The sequence below is a fragment of the Pseudopipra pipra genome, chromosome W (genome assembly GCF_036250125.1).
Source record: "Pseudopipra pipra isolate bDixPip1 chromosome W, bDixPip1.hap1, whole genome shotgun sequence".
In the NCBI taxonomy this organism is placed as follows: Eukaryota; Metazoa; Chordata; class Aves; order Passeriformes; family Pipridae; genus Pseudopipra; species Pseudopipra pipra.
Window position 1 is genome coordinate 40,548,138 of NC_087580.1, and position 17,711 is coordinate 40,565,848.

The window sequence follows — 17,711 nt, forward strand, 5'->3', positions numbered from 1 at the left end:
ACAACATCTCAGCCTTGGCCATATTGATCACCATAACTGGTCTACTCTGGCCTCCAATCGGGAGGTCTGGAGAAACACCGTCTATAACGCAGCTGTCTCCTTTGAGAACACACGCAGGATCACTCTCGAGGAGAAAAGACAACGCAGAAAGAACCATGTTCTGCAGAATATACCATCTAAAGAGTCTTTCTACTGTGCCTTTTGCAATCGGATATGTCTGTCACGTATTGGCCTCATAAGTCACCAACGTGCCTGTAAGAAATGTGGATAGAGCCTTCCCAAATCTTCGTTCGCGAAGCCTAGCCATGAAAAAATGAAATATCCCAACCATTACTGACCTTTCACTGGACTTTGTTAACTACTGAGACAAATACTCAAGACCTCTGTGTTCTTTTTTCACCTTTTAAAATTAGTTTACAACAGAAGGAGCTGCAAAAACATCCTAGTTTTCTTCAAAAACTTTAAAGTCAAAAAAAAGACTATGAAATTACAGGACAAATCTTAAAACTTTTTCTTCATCTTCTTTTCAGGCAGGCCAAGATTACAACAGTTGTAAAGTGTTCTGCCGTGTGTTTCCTCATCATTTCATACTTGGTCATCTTGACCTTGTTTATCTGTCCATCTGCACACACCTTTGGCAGCAACCCTACAGCAACCCTACAGCCCAAAAGAGACAGAACACTCTTCGTCAGAAGAATCCATCCCAAGAGGGAATTGCCCTCCCACCCTCCCACCTTCTGTATTGGACAGAGAGACTGGTTTTCTTGCTCCTGCCCCTGCCTTGCCACAACTTGGCACTGCAGGAGTTAGCTCGTGAAATCAGAGAAGGGAAGTCCTCAGATGGCAATACTGAAACTACCCAGGAGGATGTCAGCAGAGCCCTGCCTTACATGACATTGTGTGCAACTGCTTATGGGATGAGCTTCTACACACGGGAAACAACCACAGGCACAGGTGTACACACATACAAAGGTACACGGCAGTGCCCAGGGAGGCTCTTGCACAGCTTCACACTGAAATACCTGTGTGCATATACACACACCTGTACAAACGCTGCACCAAAACACAGCCATGTATCCCTGCACACTGAAGGACAGTGTTCAAGGCCAGGGGGAACGAGGCTCCGAGCCTTCGACTGCAGGTGTTGGGGGGTTGGAACTGGATGATCTTCAAGGTCCCTTCCCACTCGCCCCATCCCGCGGTTCTGTGACACACGCCCATGGCCCAGGGACACCCCGCGGTGCCCCCGCCCAGCCGTGTCCCCCCACACACGGACACAGCCCGTACACAGGGCCCGTCCCGCGGCCCCCCCGCCGCTCCCGCCCCTCCCGAGGCGGGGCCGGGCCGCGCAGGGCCCAGGCGGGGCGGCCCCGGCGGGTGCCCCGGGCGGGCACTCACCGTCCCGCTGCGGGCGGGGAGCCGGGGCGGGGGCACTTCGGCTTCGCCTCGCCCGAGGAGCGGCTCGGGCGGCGGTGCCTCGCGGTCGCTCCCGGCCCCGGCAGCGGCGGCCCGGCACCCCCGGCCGGCTCCGGCCCGGCAGGAAGGGCCGCAGGGAGCAGGACGCGCTCTCCCGGCGGCGATCCTGGAGCTCCCGCCCCCGGCGCTGCCTGGCAGCGGGTGCCGGGGGCCTTCGGGGCCACTCGGGAGCGCGGCTGTTCCGCACACGGAGGCGCTTTTCTCCCTCAGCACGTCCCGTGTAACAACTGCTGGGCTTGCACCGCCTGTGCCAGGGGTAGAACCATCCCCGTAAGGTCACTTGATCTGATCTGTCACAAACGCCGTGAAAACGTGGAACAAAAGCGTTCTCACAACAGTGACTGTCCCCCTGGACTCAGCACTGGGGAGGCCACACGTCAAGTTCTGCGGCCAGTTCTGGAGCCCTCAGTTTAGGAAGGACATTGAGGTGCTGCAGCAGGTCCAGAGAAGGGCAACAGAGCTGGTGAAGGATCTGCAGTGCATGTCCTGTGAGGAGCGGCTGAGGGAGCTGGGGGGGTTTAAGCTGCAGAAAAGGAGGCTCAGGGGAGACCTTGTCACTCTCTACAACCACCTTAAAGGAGGTTGTAGCCAGTGGGGGTCAGCCTCTTCTCCCAGGCAACAAGTGACAGGACAACAGGACACAGTCTTAAGCTGCACCAGGGGAGATTTCAGGTGGACATGAGGAAGACTTTCTTCACTGAAAGCGTGATTAGACGTGGGAATGGACTGCCCAGGGAGGGGGTCCTTGGAGGTGTTTAAGAAACAACTGGATGTGGCACTTGATGCCATGGTCTGGTTGACATGGTGGTGTTGGGTTATAAGTTGGACTTGATCATTTCAGAGATCTTTTCCAACCTAATTAATTCTGTGATTCTGTGAACTGGGATACAGTCTTTTTCAGCATGATGCTCCAAAGGGCCACGGCAGACCTCGAGGATCAGGATGGTATCTACATTCGATACTGTACTGATGGAAGCCTTTTCAACCTAAGGCGACTGAAGGCCCACACCAAGACCTTAAATCATCTTGTCCAGGAGCTGCTTTATGCTGATGACGCCGCCCTTGTTGCACACACAGAAGCAGCTCTGCAGCGTTTAGCATCCTGCTTTGCAGACGCTGCTGAGCTCTTTGGGCTGGAAGTCAGCTTAAAGAAGACAGAAGTTCTCTATCAACCAGCACCTCAGGAAGTCTTCCATCATCCCCATATCGCCATTGGCGAATCAGAGCTCAAATCAGTCCAGCAGTTTAATTACCTAGGCAGCCTCATCTCCTTGGATGGTAAGATCGACGGAGAGATAGACAACAGATTAGCAAAGGCATATAGTGCTTTTGGAAAACTCCACAAAAGAGTATGGCGTAATAAACACTTGAAGAAAAGTACCAAGATCAGTGTTTACAAAGCCATAGTGTTGTCTACTCTCTTATATGGTTCCGAATCATGGGTCATCTACCGCCACCACCTGCGTCTCTTAGAACGCTTCCATCAACGCTGCCTCTGCACAATTCTAAACATCCACTGGTCAGACTACGTGACCAACACATCTGTTCTAGAGCAAGCAGCTATCACAAGTATTGAGGCCATGTTGCTGAGAACACAGCTGCGATGGGCAGGGCACGTCTCCAGAATGAAGGATTACCACCTCCCTAAGATCGTGCTCTATGGTGAACTTGCCACTGGCTGCCGCATGAGAGGAGCCCCGAAGAAAAGATACAAGGACTCCCTGAAACAACATCTCAACCTTGGCCATATTGATCACCATAACTGGTCTACTCTGGCCTCAAATCGGGAGGCCTGGAGACACACCATCTATAATGCTGCTGTCTCCTTTGAGAACACACACAGGATCACCCTCGAGGAGAAAAGGCAACGCAGAAAGAACCGTGTATTGCAGAATACACCATCTAAGGAGTCTTTCTGCTGTGCCTTTTGCAATCGGATATGTCTGTCACGTATTGGCTTCATAAGCCACCAGCGTGCCTGTAGCAAATGTGGATAGAGCCTTCCCAAATCTTCGTTCGCAAAGCCTAGCCATGACATCTGTACTAGAACAAGCAGCAGTCACAAGTATTGAGGCCATGTTGCTGAGAACACAGCTGCATTGGGCAGGGCACGTCTCAAGGATGAAGGACCAACCACCGCCTCCCTAAGATCCTGCTTTATGGTGAACTTGCCACCAGCTGCCACAAGAGAGGAGCCCCGAAGAGATAATACAAGGACTCCCTGAAACAACATCTCAGCCTTGGCCATATTGATCACCATAACTGGTCTACTCTGGCCTCAAATCGGGAGGCCTGGAGACACACCATCTATAATGCTGCTGTCTCCTTTGAGAACACACACAGGATCACCCTTGAGGAGAAAAGACAACGCAGAAAGAACCGTGTCTTGCAGAATTTACCATCTAAGGAGTCTTTCTGCTGTGCCTTTCGCAATCCGTTATGTCTGTCTCGTATTGGCTTCATTAGCCACCAGCATGCCTGTAACAAATGTGGATAGAGCCTTCCCAAATCTTCGTTCGCGAAGCCCAGCCATGATGATGATGAATGTTGTTATTGTGAATCTGTAATTCAGTCACTGTTAAAATTGTAGCAAATGCTATTGAACCAGTTGATAACTGTTCAATTGGTCAATGATTAAGTGCTACTAATCTCTTTTGCCCCCTTATCTTTGGATCCAAATCCTTTGTGCTCTGACCGTCTTGCATCCCAAGGCTCTGTGTAAATCATTCCCTTTCATCAAAAAAATTATTTTTAGTGACTTCCGCTTTAAAATCTTCTTGCTTAGCTAAACTACAAAACAACTCCAATTAGCTGTTTAAGTCTTGAAGACAATAAAAGGAAGAAAAATAATTTGTTTTTCAGTGTTTTAATGGGTCCCACAGTGTGTTTGGAGTTGCATCAGCTGTCAGTCCAAGATGGGCCATGTCAGAACTGGTGAGGTTGGGGGGTGAGGAGCAAGGTTGATCATCCAGGGTCAGTCTGGATCTCCTGAGGAGACACTCAGCATCAAGATCACTTGGAGAACACCTCTATCACCTCCTCCCTGATTTAAAAAATATCCATAATTGAACTAAAAAAAAGAAGTAAAAACTTTGAAGAATTGTTTTGAAATGGCCTTGAAGACAATTAAAGGAAGACAAAGAGATCCTGAGGGATTTCTGGATTTTAATGAGCCCCACGGTGTGTTTGCAGCCCAGCCCATCATCCTGAGGTACTGAGAGAAGATTGAAGCAGCTGCTGAAGAAGTCAGAAGCCAAACTCCAAGTGCCTTGAAGCATTGCTGGGCCCCACTGAGGGCAGGCACTGACAAAGCCTCCCCAGGGACTCCTTGGAGCAGCTCCTTGGAGGCCAGGAGTGCAGGCAGACAAAGGCTCTGGGCAGGTCCCTGCAATGCTGAGCAAAGCCTGCCTTGGTTTTGTGGAGCACAAAGGCCAAGGCCTGAGCCCCAGGCCCTGGCCCAGCAGATCCTGTCCCTCCCGGCTGGCTCAGGGCTGTTTGGGGGGCACTGGGATGGGAGGGGGAGGAACAACAAAGGCCCAAAACTGGGCAACCCCTGCCAGACTCCTGAGGGAGGGGCGAGGCAGAACCCAAGGGCAGAACCTGCCAGGAAAGTTGGTTGTGGTGGCCTGAGTGGCAGAGGCAGCTGCCAGAGGCAAGGGGACAAAGGCCTGGGTGCCTTTGGGCCTTGCAGCCCTGCCAGAGCCCTTGGCCATCTCTCCTGCAGGCTGTCCTGCCCTGGCCCTGCTGCTGCTCTGGCCTTGCAGGCTGCACACACCCCTCCTGCTTTCCCACCCCCTCCCAGCAGCATTTCTAGACCCTCCCTGATGTCTCTGCACCAGCTCTGGCTGTTGCCATGTGCACTTGGCCTTCTGAACTTGGATCCTGAGCCCCGGTGCCACAGGACATCCCTCCCAGAGCCCAGGCCCTTCTCCTGGGGTCACTGCAGAGCTGAGCAGATCCAGGTCACCTCCCGTTCCTCTGCCAACCCCCTGGGCCTGCTCTGAGCCTTCCAGGTCCTTGCCCTGCTCCCAAGGGCTGTGGGGGTGGTTAATGGTCAGGGCTTGGGGTTTAGAGCTCAGGGTGGGAATCAGGCAGAACTTTGGGAGGTTTGTTTTTCTGCTGGCAGTGTCTGGTTCATGATTAGGGTTTTGGGCTGGGTTAGGATTAAAGCTTGGCTTTTCATACCAACAATGCAGGTTTGGGATTGGGGTGGGCATTAGAGGACAAATAAGAGTCTGGAGTTCTGGGTTTGGGCTTTGCCTTTGAGGTCAGGTTGAGGTTGCGATTAGAGAAGTGGATTCCTTTCAGTGGGTGCGGCAGCACTTTTGGATTGGGGCTTGAGGTCAGAAACAGTGTAAAAGTTCATCAGGAGTGTTTGCACAGTCAGTGTTTCAGCACCCTCAGCCTTAACTGAACCTGGTTTTACCTCATAAAAATCGTTCCCCTCTGTTGGATAAGCCCCTCTTTCCTTCCCCAAATATCCAGTCCTTTTTGTCTCAGTTCCTCCTAATCTCCCCCAAACTTCCATCTGGGGGGGCTCAGCTCTGTGATGACACTGTGCAACCTCATGGAATCAAGGGGCCATTGTGGCACTGCAGGGCCTCATGGAAAGAAAGGAACAAAGGGACACTGTGAAATCTTGTGGAACCAGGGGACCATTTAACATCTGAGGCCTTGGAGAACAAAAGGAACCCTGAAACATTTTGGAACCTCATGGAACCAGGGGGGCGTTGTATCACTGCAGTGCCTCATGGAAACAAGGGAACCCTGGGACACTGCAAATCAAAGAGGCATTGTGACACTGAAGGCCCTATGGACCCAAGGACACTGTGGAAACTCATGGAATCCAGGGGTCAGTTTGGCACTACAGGGCCCTATGGAGCCAAGGGAACCCATGGACAAATTGGAACCTCATGGAATCAAGGGGCCATTGTGATCCTGCAGGGCCTTATGGCCCCAAAGGGACTCTGTTCCACTGCGGACTGTCATGGAACTAAAGGAACACAGGGACACTGTGGAACCTTGTGGAATCAGGAGGCCATTAGGACACTGCAGGGCCTTGTGGAACCAAGGGGCCATTGGGACACTATGGAAACTCCTGGAGTCAAGGGGCCATTGGGACACTACAAAGCCTCACTGAAGCCAAGGAATTCTGAGACTGTGCATCCTCATGGAACCCAGGGGCCATCAGGATATGCAGGGCCTCATGGAACCAAAGTATTCCTGAGACAGTTTGGAACCCCATGGAATCAAGGGTCCATTGGGACATGTGGGGCCTCCTGGAAGCAAAGAAACCCTGAGAAGTTTTGTGAGAACAAGTTAAGGCAGCAGCAGCTGCATTCAGTTAATCAGGATCAACAAGGAGTGTTTTGGCTTTGACTGGTGTTTTCCATCCAGAGAGTGCTGTTTGCCAAAGTGGAAACCACTTGGAATGCTCTGCGTGGTAGCCTGTGTTTTTCTCTGGTGGCTGAACACAGCCAGCACATGAGAGGAGGGGAATGTGTGGGATCAGGGCACTGCTTTGGATTATCTGTTGTCATAAGATAGGTACATGGAGATTGTTTTGATATGTGTTTAAATCTTCCTTGAAAATACAACTGATAGAAAACAATGTAAAAGAAAAAAAGGGAAAAAAAAAGAAAAAAATAAAGAAAAAAAGGGAATAAAAATGAGAAAAAGAAGAAAAAAGAGAAATAAGAAAGGAAAAAAAGGAAAAGAGAAAAAAGGAAAACGAGAGAAAAAGGAGGAAAAAAGAAAGAAAAAAAAAAAGAAAAAAAATGAAAAAAAAGAAAAAAAGAAGAAAAAAGAGAGAAGAAAAAGAAAAAAACTAAAAAGAAAAAAGAGAAAATAAAAGAAGACAGAAAACCAAAAAGAAATAAATGTGGTCTTATCACTTGTGCCTATCCCAGGTGCAAGAAATGTGTGCTCTGTATTAAAAACCATACTTTTAAAACAGAAAAGGAAGAATGTGACACCCCAAGTAGACAGCGCTGTATTTACCCTCAGTTTTTTGAATTTAGATCAAGAAGTACTGAATAAAAACCCACAAGAAGACACCTAATGACAAGATCTTATCGTGTTCAGTGTGGGGAAGGGCTGTGCTTGTGTTCTGTCTCCCACAGGACCCTGTTGGCTTCCAGCCCTCTGATGGAACCTTATCCTGAGTGGACACGGCCCACAATCCGATCCTGCAGCTGCAGAGGCTGTCCCTCAAGAATCCTGGGAGGAGGCAGGGAATGCTGAGCAGAGCAAGCCCTGCCCGGATGTCCCATCAGGAAGACACTGTTCTTGGAATTCACTGGATCTACCAACTCTTCCTGACTGGCTTAATGACTCAGTCGTAGTGTGTCCTTGTCACTCAGATCCCTTCTTGGCCACACCTGACGTTGTGATTTGTGTGACTGACAATACCTTTAACACCCCTGTAAGTAATCCTTGTTATTTCAGAGTTATCACAGATCAAAACGTACCTACCCTCCATTTATCATTAACAATTCCCATGGGCAGAAGAGCCAAACTGGGGCTCCCAGGGAACCTAAGCAGAAGCTGGGAGGATAATGCAGGATACAGTGAATGAAGGAAACTGTGAAATGCAGAAATCCTCAGTGGATGGCTGATTGCTTGGATCATCTCTGCAGCAATCCCGGCAGCTGCCGCAGCCACGGCTCCTGCTGCACTGGCCATTCAGTGCAGGCCATGCCTGCAGTGCCAGTGTATGGGCACTGTGGCAGCATCAGGAGCAGGGGTTTCAGAATCTGTCTGGTTTCAATATTCCGAGTCCTCAGGAAGCACATGGGACAAGCCCCAAGACAAGGAGCCAGGTCCTGGCCCTCTTGGCCGTGAACTCTGCGTGTCCAAACAAAACAGGGGCAGAGGTGGGACCAAGCGGAGTCACTCGGCACCTGCACTGAGTTCATGGGAATGCAAAGGGAGGATGGACCTTGGCTGAGTGCTTGGAGAGAGAGAAGGTTGTTTCTCCAAGTGGAAATGCACTTGAACCAACCTGCACGACCAGCCTGTGTTTTTCTCTGGTGGCTGAACGCAGCCAGCACATGAGGGGAGGGGAATGTGTGGGATCAGGGCACTGCTTTGGGGCCATGCTGGGAATTCCAATGGACTAAAAGACAAACACGGGGTGCTGCTCACAAGAGAAGAGGAATAAAAGGGGACACAGGACAGTGCCAGTGTACAAGTCCCACAATGGAACTCTGTGTGTGCAGCCTCAGTTTACCCTTCAACAACCAAAGGAAAGGAGGTAAAAAGTGGGGGTTGGGACCCCAAAACTGTTCATGGGGGAAACTGGGGACTGAGGGGACAATGGGAAAGTGGGAGGAACAGGGAGAAGGGTGGAAAAGGAGGGGTGGTTTGGTGGGTCCAACGGTCCCATGGGGGTCTTTGGGCATAAAAGGGTGGCCCCCTGAGCTCCCAACTTCCTGTGGGGTGCTGGGGGCTTCTGGATCCAATCTCAGCCTTGGATTATGCCAACACTTTCAGTTTAGAGGAATTGGAGAGGTGTGACTGAACCACTTTTGTCCCCCAGGTTTTAATGATGGCAAATCAGATCTATTGATAGAAATGAGTTATTTAGGGTTACAAATGATCAGACAAAAGATCTTCATCACAATTATTTACTGCACAATAGAAACACTAAAACTACCAGGAGTACAGGATAAGATAGGACAGTGTTCTATGCTAAAGCAATTGTTGAAGCAATTCTACTGAAGCTGGCACAAAAGCAATAATTCTTAATTAGAGATGGATGGAACTCCCCCAGACCAACGCTCATGGGGATATCTCTGCTCTCAACCTCCAGGACTGACCTTGGGGGGTCCCCAGCCAAGGCAGGAATCTCCACACACCCCCCAAGAAGGGTTCTGTTGGAAGAACTTGCACATGGGAAAGGGGACTGGCCCTTTGTGGTAGAAAGGGATGGACTGACAGTCACTGGACTCCAGGGGTTGCCTCACCATCAGGGGGTTCATTCAGGGTGGAAGCAGCGGCCGAAGCTCTTCCCACAGTTGGGGCACTGGTAGGGCTTCTCTTACCGTGGGTCTGTTTGTGTGAGGTCAAGTTAGAGCTGTGGGTGAAGCTCTTCCCACACTCCCCACACTTGTAGGGCCTTTCCCCGGTGTGGATGCGCCGGTGGGTGATGAGGGTGAAGTTCCGGCTGAAGCCTTTCCCGCAGTCAGTGCAGCGGAAGGGCCTCTCATCCGTGTGTGTCTGCTCATGCCTGAGGAGAGTTGAGCTGCGCTGAAACCTCTTCCCACATTGCAAGCACTTGTAGGGCCGTTCCCCAGTGTGGATGTGCTGGTGGGAGCGGAGGGTGGAGCTGTCACTGAAGCTCTTCCCACATTGCCCACACGTGTAGGGCCGTTCTCCAGTGTGGATGGCCTGGTGTCGGATCAGGTTGGAGCTTTGGTTGAAGCTCTTCCCACATTCCCCACACGTGTATGGCTGTTCCCCCGTGTGGATGTGCTGGTGAGTGAGGAGGTTGGAGCTGTTACTGAAGCTCTTCCCACATTCCCCACATGTGTAGGGACGTTCTCCAGTGTGGATGTGCTGGTGTCGGATCAGGTGGGCGCTCTTCCTGAAGCTCTTCCCACATTCCAAACACTTGAAGGGCTTCTCACTGCTGGGAGGCTGCTCAGGGACCACCAGCTCAGAGCTCCCCCTCAAGCTCCGGCTGCCTTCCCAGCACAGGCTGGCTCTTTCCTCCTCAGAGCACCCTGGGATGGCTTTGGAGCCCCTCCTGTGGGGGGATCTCCAGCCCTTTTCCGCCCCGCTGCCTTCCTGCGCCGGGGAGCCCTTCAAAACGGCCTCTCCCACCAGGGTCTCATGGGGGGATTTGTCCTCCGGGCTCTCCGTCCTCAGCTCGGGGCCTGGGGCAGGAAGCAAGAAGGACAGGCAGGGGATTTGCCTCCGGCCCACAGGGAAGGCCAAGGACATCCCCCCAACTCCGGCCCCGGCAGGACGGCGGCGCCAGCGGGGTTGTCCTGCAGCCGGGGCCATGCTCGGCTGACAGAGCCAGCACAACACCCGCCCAAAGGGACACTGACTTCCTCCTCACCTGCCTGGGGGGCCCAAGGCATCTTCCTCTTCCTCGCAGCCTCCTCCTCCATCTGCCCAAGCTTTGGGAAGGACAAATCCTGATGGGGGGAAAACAAGGGCTGAGTGCGTTGGCTTGGGGGTTCCTCCTGCCCAAGTCCATCTCTAGAACTCACCAGGCATCCTGTGTCCACAAAAACCTCCAAAAACACCAAGATTCAGCCCAGAAAAACCCAAACCTCCGAGAATCAGGCAAAAACCCTCTCAAAAATAGCAAGAAGACCCTCATCCACCCAAACTGCAAAAAGTTGAGGTTCAGCTAAGAAATTACTCCAAAATACAAAGGTTAACCCAAAGAAATTCTCCGAGGACTTACCCGTCTCTGGTCTGTCCTTTCTGGAGTTGGGAATAGCTTCCCTTTCTGAGATGCTGGGGGTCCCACTCAGGGATGCTGGGAGCGTTGGGGTACCCAAGGGTCGCTTCTCCTCTCACTCTCGCCTTCAGGATGCCGAGTTCCCAGACATTCCCTCTCTCCAAGTTCTCCACTTTGTTGTCCCAGGGATCCCAGGGGTCCCCACTGTCAGGGCTTTCCCTTCCCTGTGCTCCCCTTTCCAGGCTGCCGGGGGTCCCCCAGCTCCGGCATCGCCCCGCTCCGCCCTCCACACTCGGCAGCTTCCGGGCTCCACACCCACCCCCGGCACTCCCGGGGGGCCCCAAACCCGCTGTGTCCCCCCCACTGGCACCGGGCTGACAATGGAGCTGGTGGGGCCTGACCCAGAAACACCAACAGCCACCATGGGGGGGGACCCGCATCCCCCCAGCCACCGCCGGGGCTCTGCCACCAACGCAGCCCAGCACCCCCAAAAAATACCTCCTGCCCACCTTCAAGTGCCACCCAGGGCACAGCCCTGCACAAGGGCCGGCTGTGCCCAAGGCAACCAAACAGCCCTATAGGTCACGGGACACCAGAGGCAGCCCCAGGGCAATGAGAGCAGGAAGCAGATCGGGCCCTCTGACACGTGAGAGGGCTCTGGGTTCAGCCTGACCAGGGGCACTTTGGCACCAACAGCACAGCCCCGAGCGCTGGCTCGGCACAGGAGGCCCGAGCTCCCCCCTCTAAAGGCTCTCAGGGCTCTCACAGCTTCCTCCTCTCTCCAGCCTCCCCCACTCTCCAGGGTTAAAGGCAAGTAACCCTGTCCCTTGGCTCTCTCTCTGCCAGCTCAGTGTGGGGCACACAGGCTGGGGGTCCCTCCCAAGCCCCCCGGGCAGCCGGCGTTGGCTGGGGGGATGTGAGGGCTGGGCCTGCTCACCACAGCCCCGGCCTCGTGCCCAGCGCCTCTTTCCTGACCCACACAAGAGCTTCCCGGCCCCCCCAGGGCTCCCCTGCTGCTGCCTCTGCTCTTGGCCCTGCCTTTGCTGCTCCCTTGCCTGGGGCAGCAGCTGCAGGGGGGGGATGGCAGCAGCTTCAGCTCCATGGCACTTCCTGGGGGGAGCTCAGCCCGGGGGGACGGGCAGGGACCTGATGGGGATGGACAGGGGCTCAGCAGGGACAGCCAGGGCCTGCAGGGGAAGGTACAGGGACAACCTGTCCCCCCACACTGACACTGCTGTCTCTGCTCCTCCTTGCAGGCTCTGTGGCCAGGCACAGTTTGTGTTCCTGGGTGCCCACCATCTCAGCACTTGGAGACGCTCAAATCAGCGCCCGCAGCTCTGCAGCAAAGCCCCAGCTCACCTGGCACACAGGGGATGGACACAGCACCTTCTCAGGGATGGGCACTCACAGCTTCTGTCTCTTCCCAACCACGGGGCTCTCCTTCCTCAGCAGCACCTCTGCCTTGCACTTATTCTCAGCCTCACCTCAGGGACAGCTCTGGGCTCACCTCCGCGCCACTTCTCAGCCTCACCTCAGGGCCTGGGCTCAAGGATAGGAACCTGCAGGGAGGGGACATCATGTGCAAGCTGAGGGCTGCCTGCTTGCACTGGCCTCTGGGCTTCTGTCTCCTTCTACAACCAGCCCACAACTTAGCCTGCTTTTCTAACACCACACATTTACAGACTAACCTTGGAGATACATATGGACAGACATCTCTATCACCCTGGGGATAGAGCCTCAAGCATGTGCTGCCATAGGAATGGGAATCAGAGAATCACAGAATCAGTTGGGTTGGAAAAGACCTCCGAGATCATCAAGTCCAACCCTTGATCCAACCCTGCTGTGCTTCCCAGACCACGGCACTGAGGCCACATCCAGTCTCACCTTCAACACCTCCAGGGACGCTGACTCCACCCCCTCCCTGCCCAGCCCATTCCAAGGCCTGATTACTCTCTCAGCAAAAAATTGCTTCCACATATCCAACCTAAACCTCCCCTGGCACAGCTCAAGACCCAGCCCTCTTGTCCTACTGCTGCTTCCTGGCAGAACAGCCCCACCCCCACCTGGCTCCAACCTCCTGGCAGGGACTTGCAGACAGTCAGGAGGTCTCCCCTGAGCCTCGTCTTCTCCAGCCTCAGCACCCCCAGCTCCCTCAGCCTCTCCTCACACCACTTGTGCTCCACTCCCTTCCCCAGCCTCGCTGCTCTTCTCTGCTCCTGCTCCAGCCCCTCCAGGGCCTTCCTCAACTCAGGGGCCCAGAGCTGGACACAGCACTCCAGGGGTGGCCTCACCAGCGCTCAGTCCAGCCCAACAATCACCTCCTTGCTCCTGCTGACACACTCTTCCTCACCCAGGTCCCTCTGCAGAGCCTTCCAGCACATCAACACACCCCCAGCTTGGTGTCACTTGCACATTTGCTGATGAAATGCCTGGTTCTGCAGCAGCTGCAGATGCTCAAGGGGCACCAGGACCAACTCAGGGGCCTGGGGGGGCCTGGGGGGCTTGGGGGTCTGGGAGGGTCCTGGGGGAGCTGGGGAGGGGCTTTGGGGATTGGGGGTACAGACCAGGACAGACCAGGGCAGACCAGTACCTCCTCACTGCTCCCCGGATCTCTCCTGGAGCTGGGCCACGTTGTCCTGGGACACCTGAGCCCCCCCAGTGCCCTCCCAGTACAGCCCAGTGCCCCCAGTACAGCCCACTGCGTTCCTGTCCCAGGGTGCCAGGTGATCCCTCTTTGGGGGGGGGTGGGTGGAAGGGATTTGAGGGGGGGCTGAAGGAGAAATAGGGCAATCTGGGGGGTGGTTGGATGGGGATTTGGGCGGTTTTGGGGATCTTTGGGTGCATTTAGGGGAGTTAAAATGGGTTTGGAGGGCATTGGGGCATCAAAGGGATCTATGGGAGGAGGGGATTTAAGGAAAAATGGAGGTTGGGGACATTTAGGGGGAGTTAAAGGGGCTTGGGTGGGGAGGGGCAGCTCCACGAGCAGGTGATTTCTGAGACCCCTCTGGTGTCCCCAAGACCCTCTTGGTGTCCCCAGTTCCCCCCTTAACACCCCGAGCCCCCCCTGGTGTCTCCAATGTCCCCAGGGCCTCCCCATGGCCCCAACTCTCCCCTTGACATCCCTAATTCCACTGTCCACAAACCCCTCCCCACTGTCCCCATTGTCCCCAAACCCATCCCTGATGTCCACAACCCTCCATCTCACCCCAGGAGCCTCCCTGGACCCTTTGACCACAAAAACACACTGCTTCCCACACTCACAGAAAGGCCAAGGGCATCTGGGGACACGTTGGGGACAGTTGGGGGCCTTTGAGGGGCACTGAGTGATTACTGGGGGATACTGGGACACACTGGAGGGAATCAGGGGGCACTGGGAGGGACTGGGGAGTTACTGGGGGCTTACCAGGACACACAGGGAGACACAGGCAGGTTACTGGGCCATACTGGGGGTTACTGGGCGCTCACTGCAGGATCACTGGGCCATCCTGGGGGGCAGTGGGAGGTCTCTGGGATACATTGGGTAGTCACTGAGGGGGTTACTGGGCCACACTGAGGGTCACTGGGAGGTCACTGGGATATACTGGGGGCACTGGGATCCCCTTATCCGGATGTGGTACATCTCCCCCCCACACTTTGGGGGCACCCCTAGGACCCCTCCCCTGAGGGCTGGGAGATCCCCTGAACCCCACTGCTGGGCTTTAGGTGACACCTAAAGGGTGTCTTTGTATGCTGAGTCTCTGTATGCTGAGTTTTGAGAGTCTCTGGGGTTCGAGTGGGGAATTGGGATCCCCTTTCCCTGGGGTTGGTCCGTTGGGCTGGCAGAGGCGTTGTGGTGGGATGGGAAATGGCCTCATAGGAGTTTTAGTTGGCCGTGGCCAGACAGGACTGACACAGAGACCCCCCAAAATCCAGGCAAAACCCCTGAAACCCCCTCAGAAATCCACCTCTGGAACCATCAAAACCTCCTCAAAAACACCCTAAATCCCCTCAGAGACCTCATCTCCCCCCCAGGACACCCTAAGCCCTCTCAGTGACCTGCAAAACCCACCTGGGACCCCCGAGGCCCTTTCAGGGACCCCAAAAACCCCCTCAGGGACCCTCAAAACCGTCTGGGACTCCCTAAATCCCCCTAGAAACCTCCAAAACTCTTTCAAAGACCCTCCCCCCAAGGCCCCCCAGGACCTCCCAATTCCCTCGGAGACTCCAAAACTCCCTCAGGGATTCCCAAACCCCTTCAGGGACCTTTAACCTCCCCCCTCGACACCGAAGCTCCTCAGAGACCCCCCAAAACCTCCTCAGAGACCTCTAAAAGCCCCTAAGGGACCACAAAACCACAGAACAGCAGAAGAGCTTTCTGTAAAGGAAGGGAGCAAAGATTCTGAGAAGGAGGAGACCAAGGAAAAACGGAAGCAAAGCAATAAAATCATCCTGGCCCTTGCAGTTTTTTCCTGACCTTTTTCTCACTTTTCCTTTTTTTAGGGTTCTTTTTTTGGTTGGGTGGTTTTGAATTTTTTTTCCGAGGGACTTTTTCAGGAATCGAATCGAACATCCGGGTTCTTGGGAGGCCTCCGGGCCCCGCGGCCCCCGAGAGGGTTCCAAGGCCCTGCGCTCTGACCCTCGGGAACCTCCGAACCCCCCGCATTAAACCCTCCCGAGCCCTCCAGCCTTTCCACCCTCACCCGCGCTCCCCGCAGCCCCCGAGGGGATCCCCAGACCCCGCTCTCCCGCACCCCCCGCCGGGACTCAGAGCTCACCGACCGACTCGCCGCCATCACCGATTCCCGGCAGCCAACGCGGCAGGGGCGGGGGCGGGTCTGCGGGGGCGTGGCCGCGCGCTGATTGGCTGCGGCGGCGTTCTCTGAACGCGGTGCGCGCGCAGCCGGGAATCGGTGATGGCGGCGGGGCCTGCGGTTCGCTCTGAGTGCTGTAAGTCCCCCCGGGGGGGCTCGGGAGGGTTTAGCGGGGGGGTTCGGGGATAACCGAGGAGGTTTTGAGGGGTCCCTGAGGGAGTTGGGTGTCCTGAGGGGACTCAGGGGGTGGTTGGAGGTTCCTGAAGGGGTTTGGGGGTCTCTGAGGGGGTTTTTGTTTCTGAGGAGATTTGGGGGGTCCCGGGTAGGGTTTGGGGGTCTCTGAGGAGGTTTAGGGGTCCTGGCGGGACCTTTTAGGCAATTTTGGGGTCTCTAGGGGGTTTACGGGGTCTTAGACGGTTTTGAGGGTCTCTGAGGGGGATTGGGGGTTCCCTAAAGGGGACTGGGGGGTCCCAGGTAGGTTTTGCGGGTCACTGAGAGGGTTTAGAGGGTGCTGGGGAGGGATGAGGTCTCTGAGGGCATTTGAGGGGACCTTGAGAAGGTTTTGATGTGTCGAGGGGGGGATTTCAGGGGTTTTGAGGGCCCCTCCAGGCCCCTTTAACCCCCCCCAAATGTCCCCTAACCTCCATTTTCCCTTTTAATCCCCTCCTTCCACAGATCTCTTTGATGCCCCAATGCCCCCAGAACTTGTTTTAACTCACCCAAAGACCCCCAAAACCACCTCCAACCACCCCCAGATCCCCCCAAATCTCCCCCAGCCCCCTTTCAAATCCTTTCCAACCCCCCTCTAAGAGAGATCACCTGGCACCCTGGGACAGGAACACAGTGGGCTGTACTGGGGGCACTGGGCTGCACTAGGAGGGCACTGGGGGGGGCTCAGGTGTCCCATGACAACGTGGCCCAGCTCCAGGAGAGATCTGGGGAGTAGTGAGGAGGTACTGGTCAGTACTGGTCTGTCCTGGTCTGTACCCCCAATCCCCAAAGCCCCTCCCCAGCTCCCCCAGGACCCTCCCAGACCCCCAAGCCCCCCAGGCCCCCCCAGGCCCCTGAGTTGGTCCTGGTGCCCCTTGAGCATCTGCAGCTCCTGCAGAACCAGGCATTTCTTTGCTCCCCACAGGGTCGTTCCCACACCCAGAATGGAATCTGGAGGCAGCAGGATGTGCACAGGGCTCCCATTTCCTACAGTGCAAAGGGGCTGCAGGGAGTGATTCCCCTGCTCTTGCAAATCTGCCAAAACCTGCAGGGCACAGAAGGGGGAGCTTCAGGAATTTGCTGGCCTTGGGAGTGGAGCTCACAGGGTATTGAGAGGAACATATCCCTCAAATACAATCTCTCTGCATACACAATATCTGTCTGGACAGACAGATAAAGCAATAATCAGATATATTCTCTATCATATATATGGCACATATTCTATAGAATCCATCTTTAGCTCTTGTATGATATATCCGTAAGATATTACACATAATAAGCAATAATAAGGCAAGTGTCCTCCTTAGGGACACACACTTCAGAAGGGAACATGCACTTGACCCCCCTCTCTCTTCAGCTTCAAGCCACCCAGTGCCACAGAGGGGGACAGAACTCCTGTGGAACATTCTATTCCACTGACACAGAGCGAGGAATAAACGCAAACTATTGCCTGGGTTTGTCCCCTGGGGGTCTCTGCAGCAGCAAGCACAGCCCCACACTGACTGCTCTGGGCTGTGCAGGCATTTGTGCTTCTGCCTGTCTCACACACACACAAAACAGTCTGGTGTAGTGCTGCCCTCAGGAAACCTCCCCAACCTTGGTCCAGCTAAAGCCATGGAATTTGTCTTTGTTTCCCTTGGGTTCAGGGTCAGGCTGTGCCTGTGTCCAGCCCAGAGGCTCAGAAAAGCATTTCTCCTCTCCCTCTGCAATCTGCTGCTGCAGACAGGACCCAGGCACTGGTGGCACTGGGAGTGAACAGCCGAGTGTTTCCAGGGGCTCTCTGAAGGAACACGAGTGTCCAAAGAAACCAGCACAAG

General features: G+C 54.7%; 3 protein-coding genes across 3 annotated transcripts in view; 1 reads left to right on the forward strand and 2 right to left on the reverse strand.

The window, feature by feature from the left end:
* Positions 1 to 17,711, reverse strand: part of LOC135405248 (zinc finger protein 271-like) — a 774,083-nt gene that overhangs the window by 724,351 nt on the left and 32,021 nt on the right. The window lies entirely within an intron of this gene.
* Positions 1 to 17,711, forward strand: part of LOC135405395 (zinc finger protein 239-like) — a 669,637-nt gene that overhangs the window by 278,643 nt on the left and 373,283 nt on the right. The gene's annotated exons all lie outside the window — the stretch shown is intronic.
* Positions 9,004 to 10,681, reverse strand: LOC135405382 (zinc finger protein 239-like). The gene is made up of 2 exons (XM_064640074.1): positions 10,544 to 10,681; positions 9,004 to 10,355 (listed from the first exon to the last, which is right to left on the reverse strand). The coding sequence occupies exons 1-2, from the start codon at positions 10,593 to 10,595 to the stop codon at positions 9,418 to 9,420; spliced, it is 990 nt and encodes a 329-aa protein (XP_064496144.1). The 5' UTR covers positions 10,596 to 10,681; the 3' UTR covers positions 9,004 to 9,417.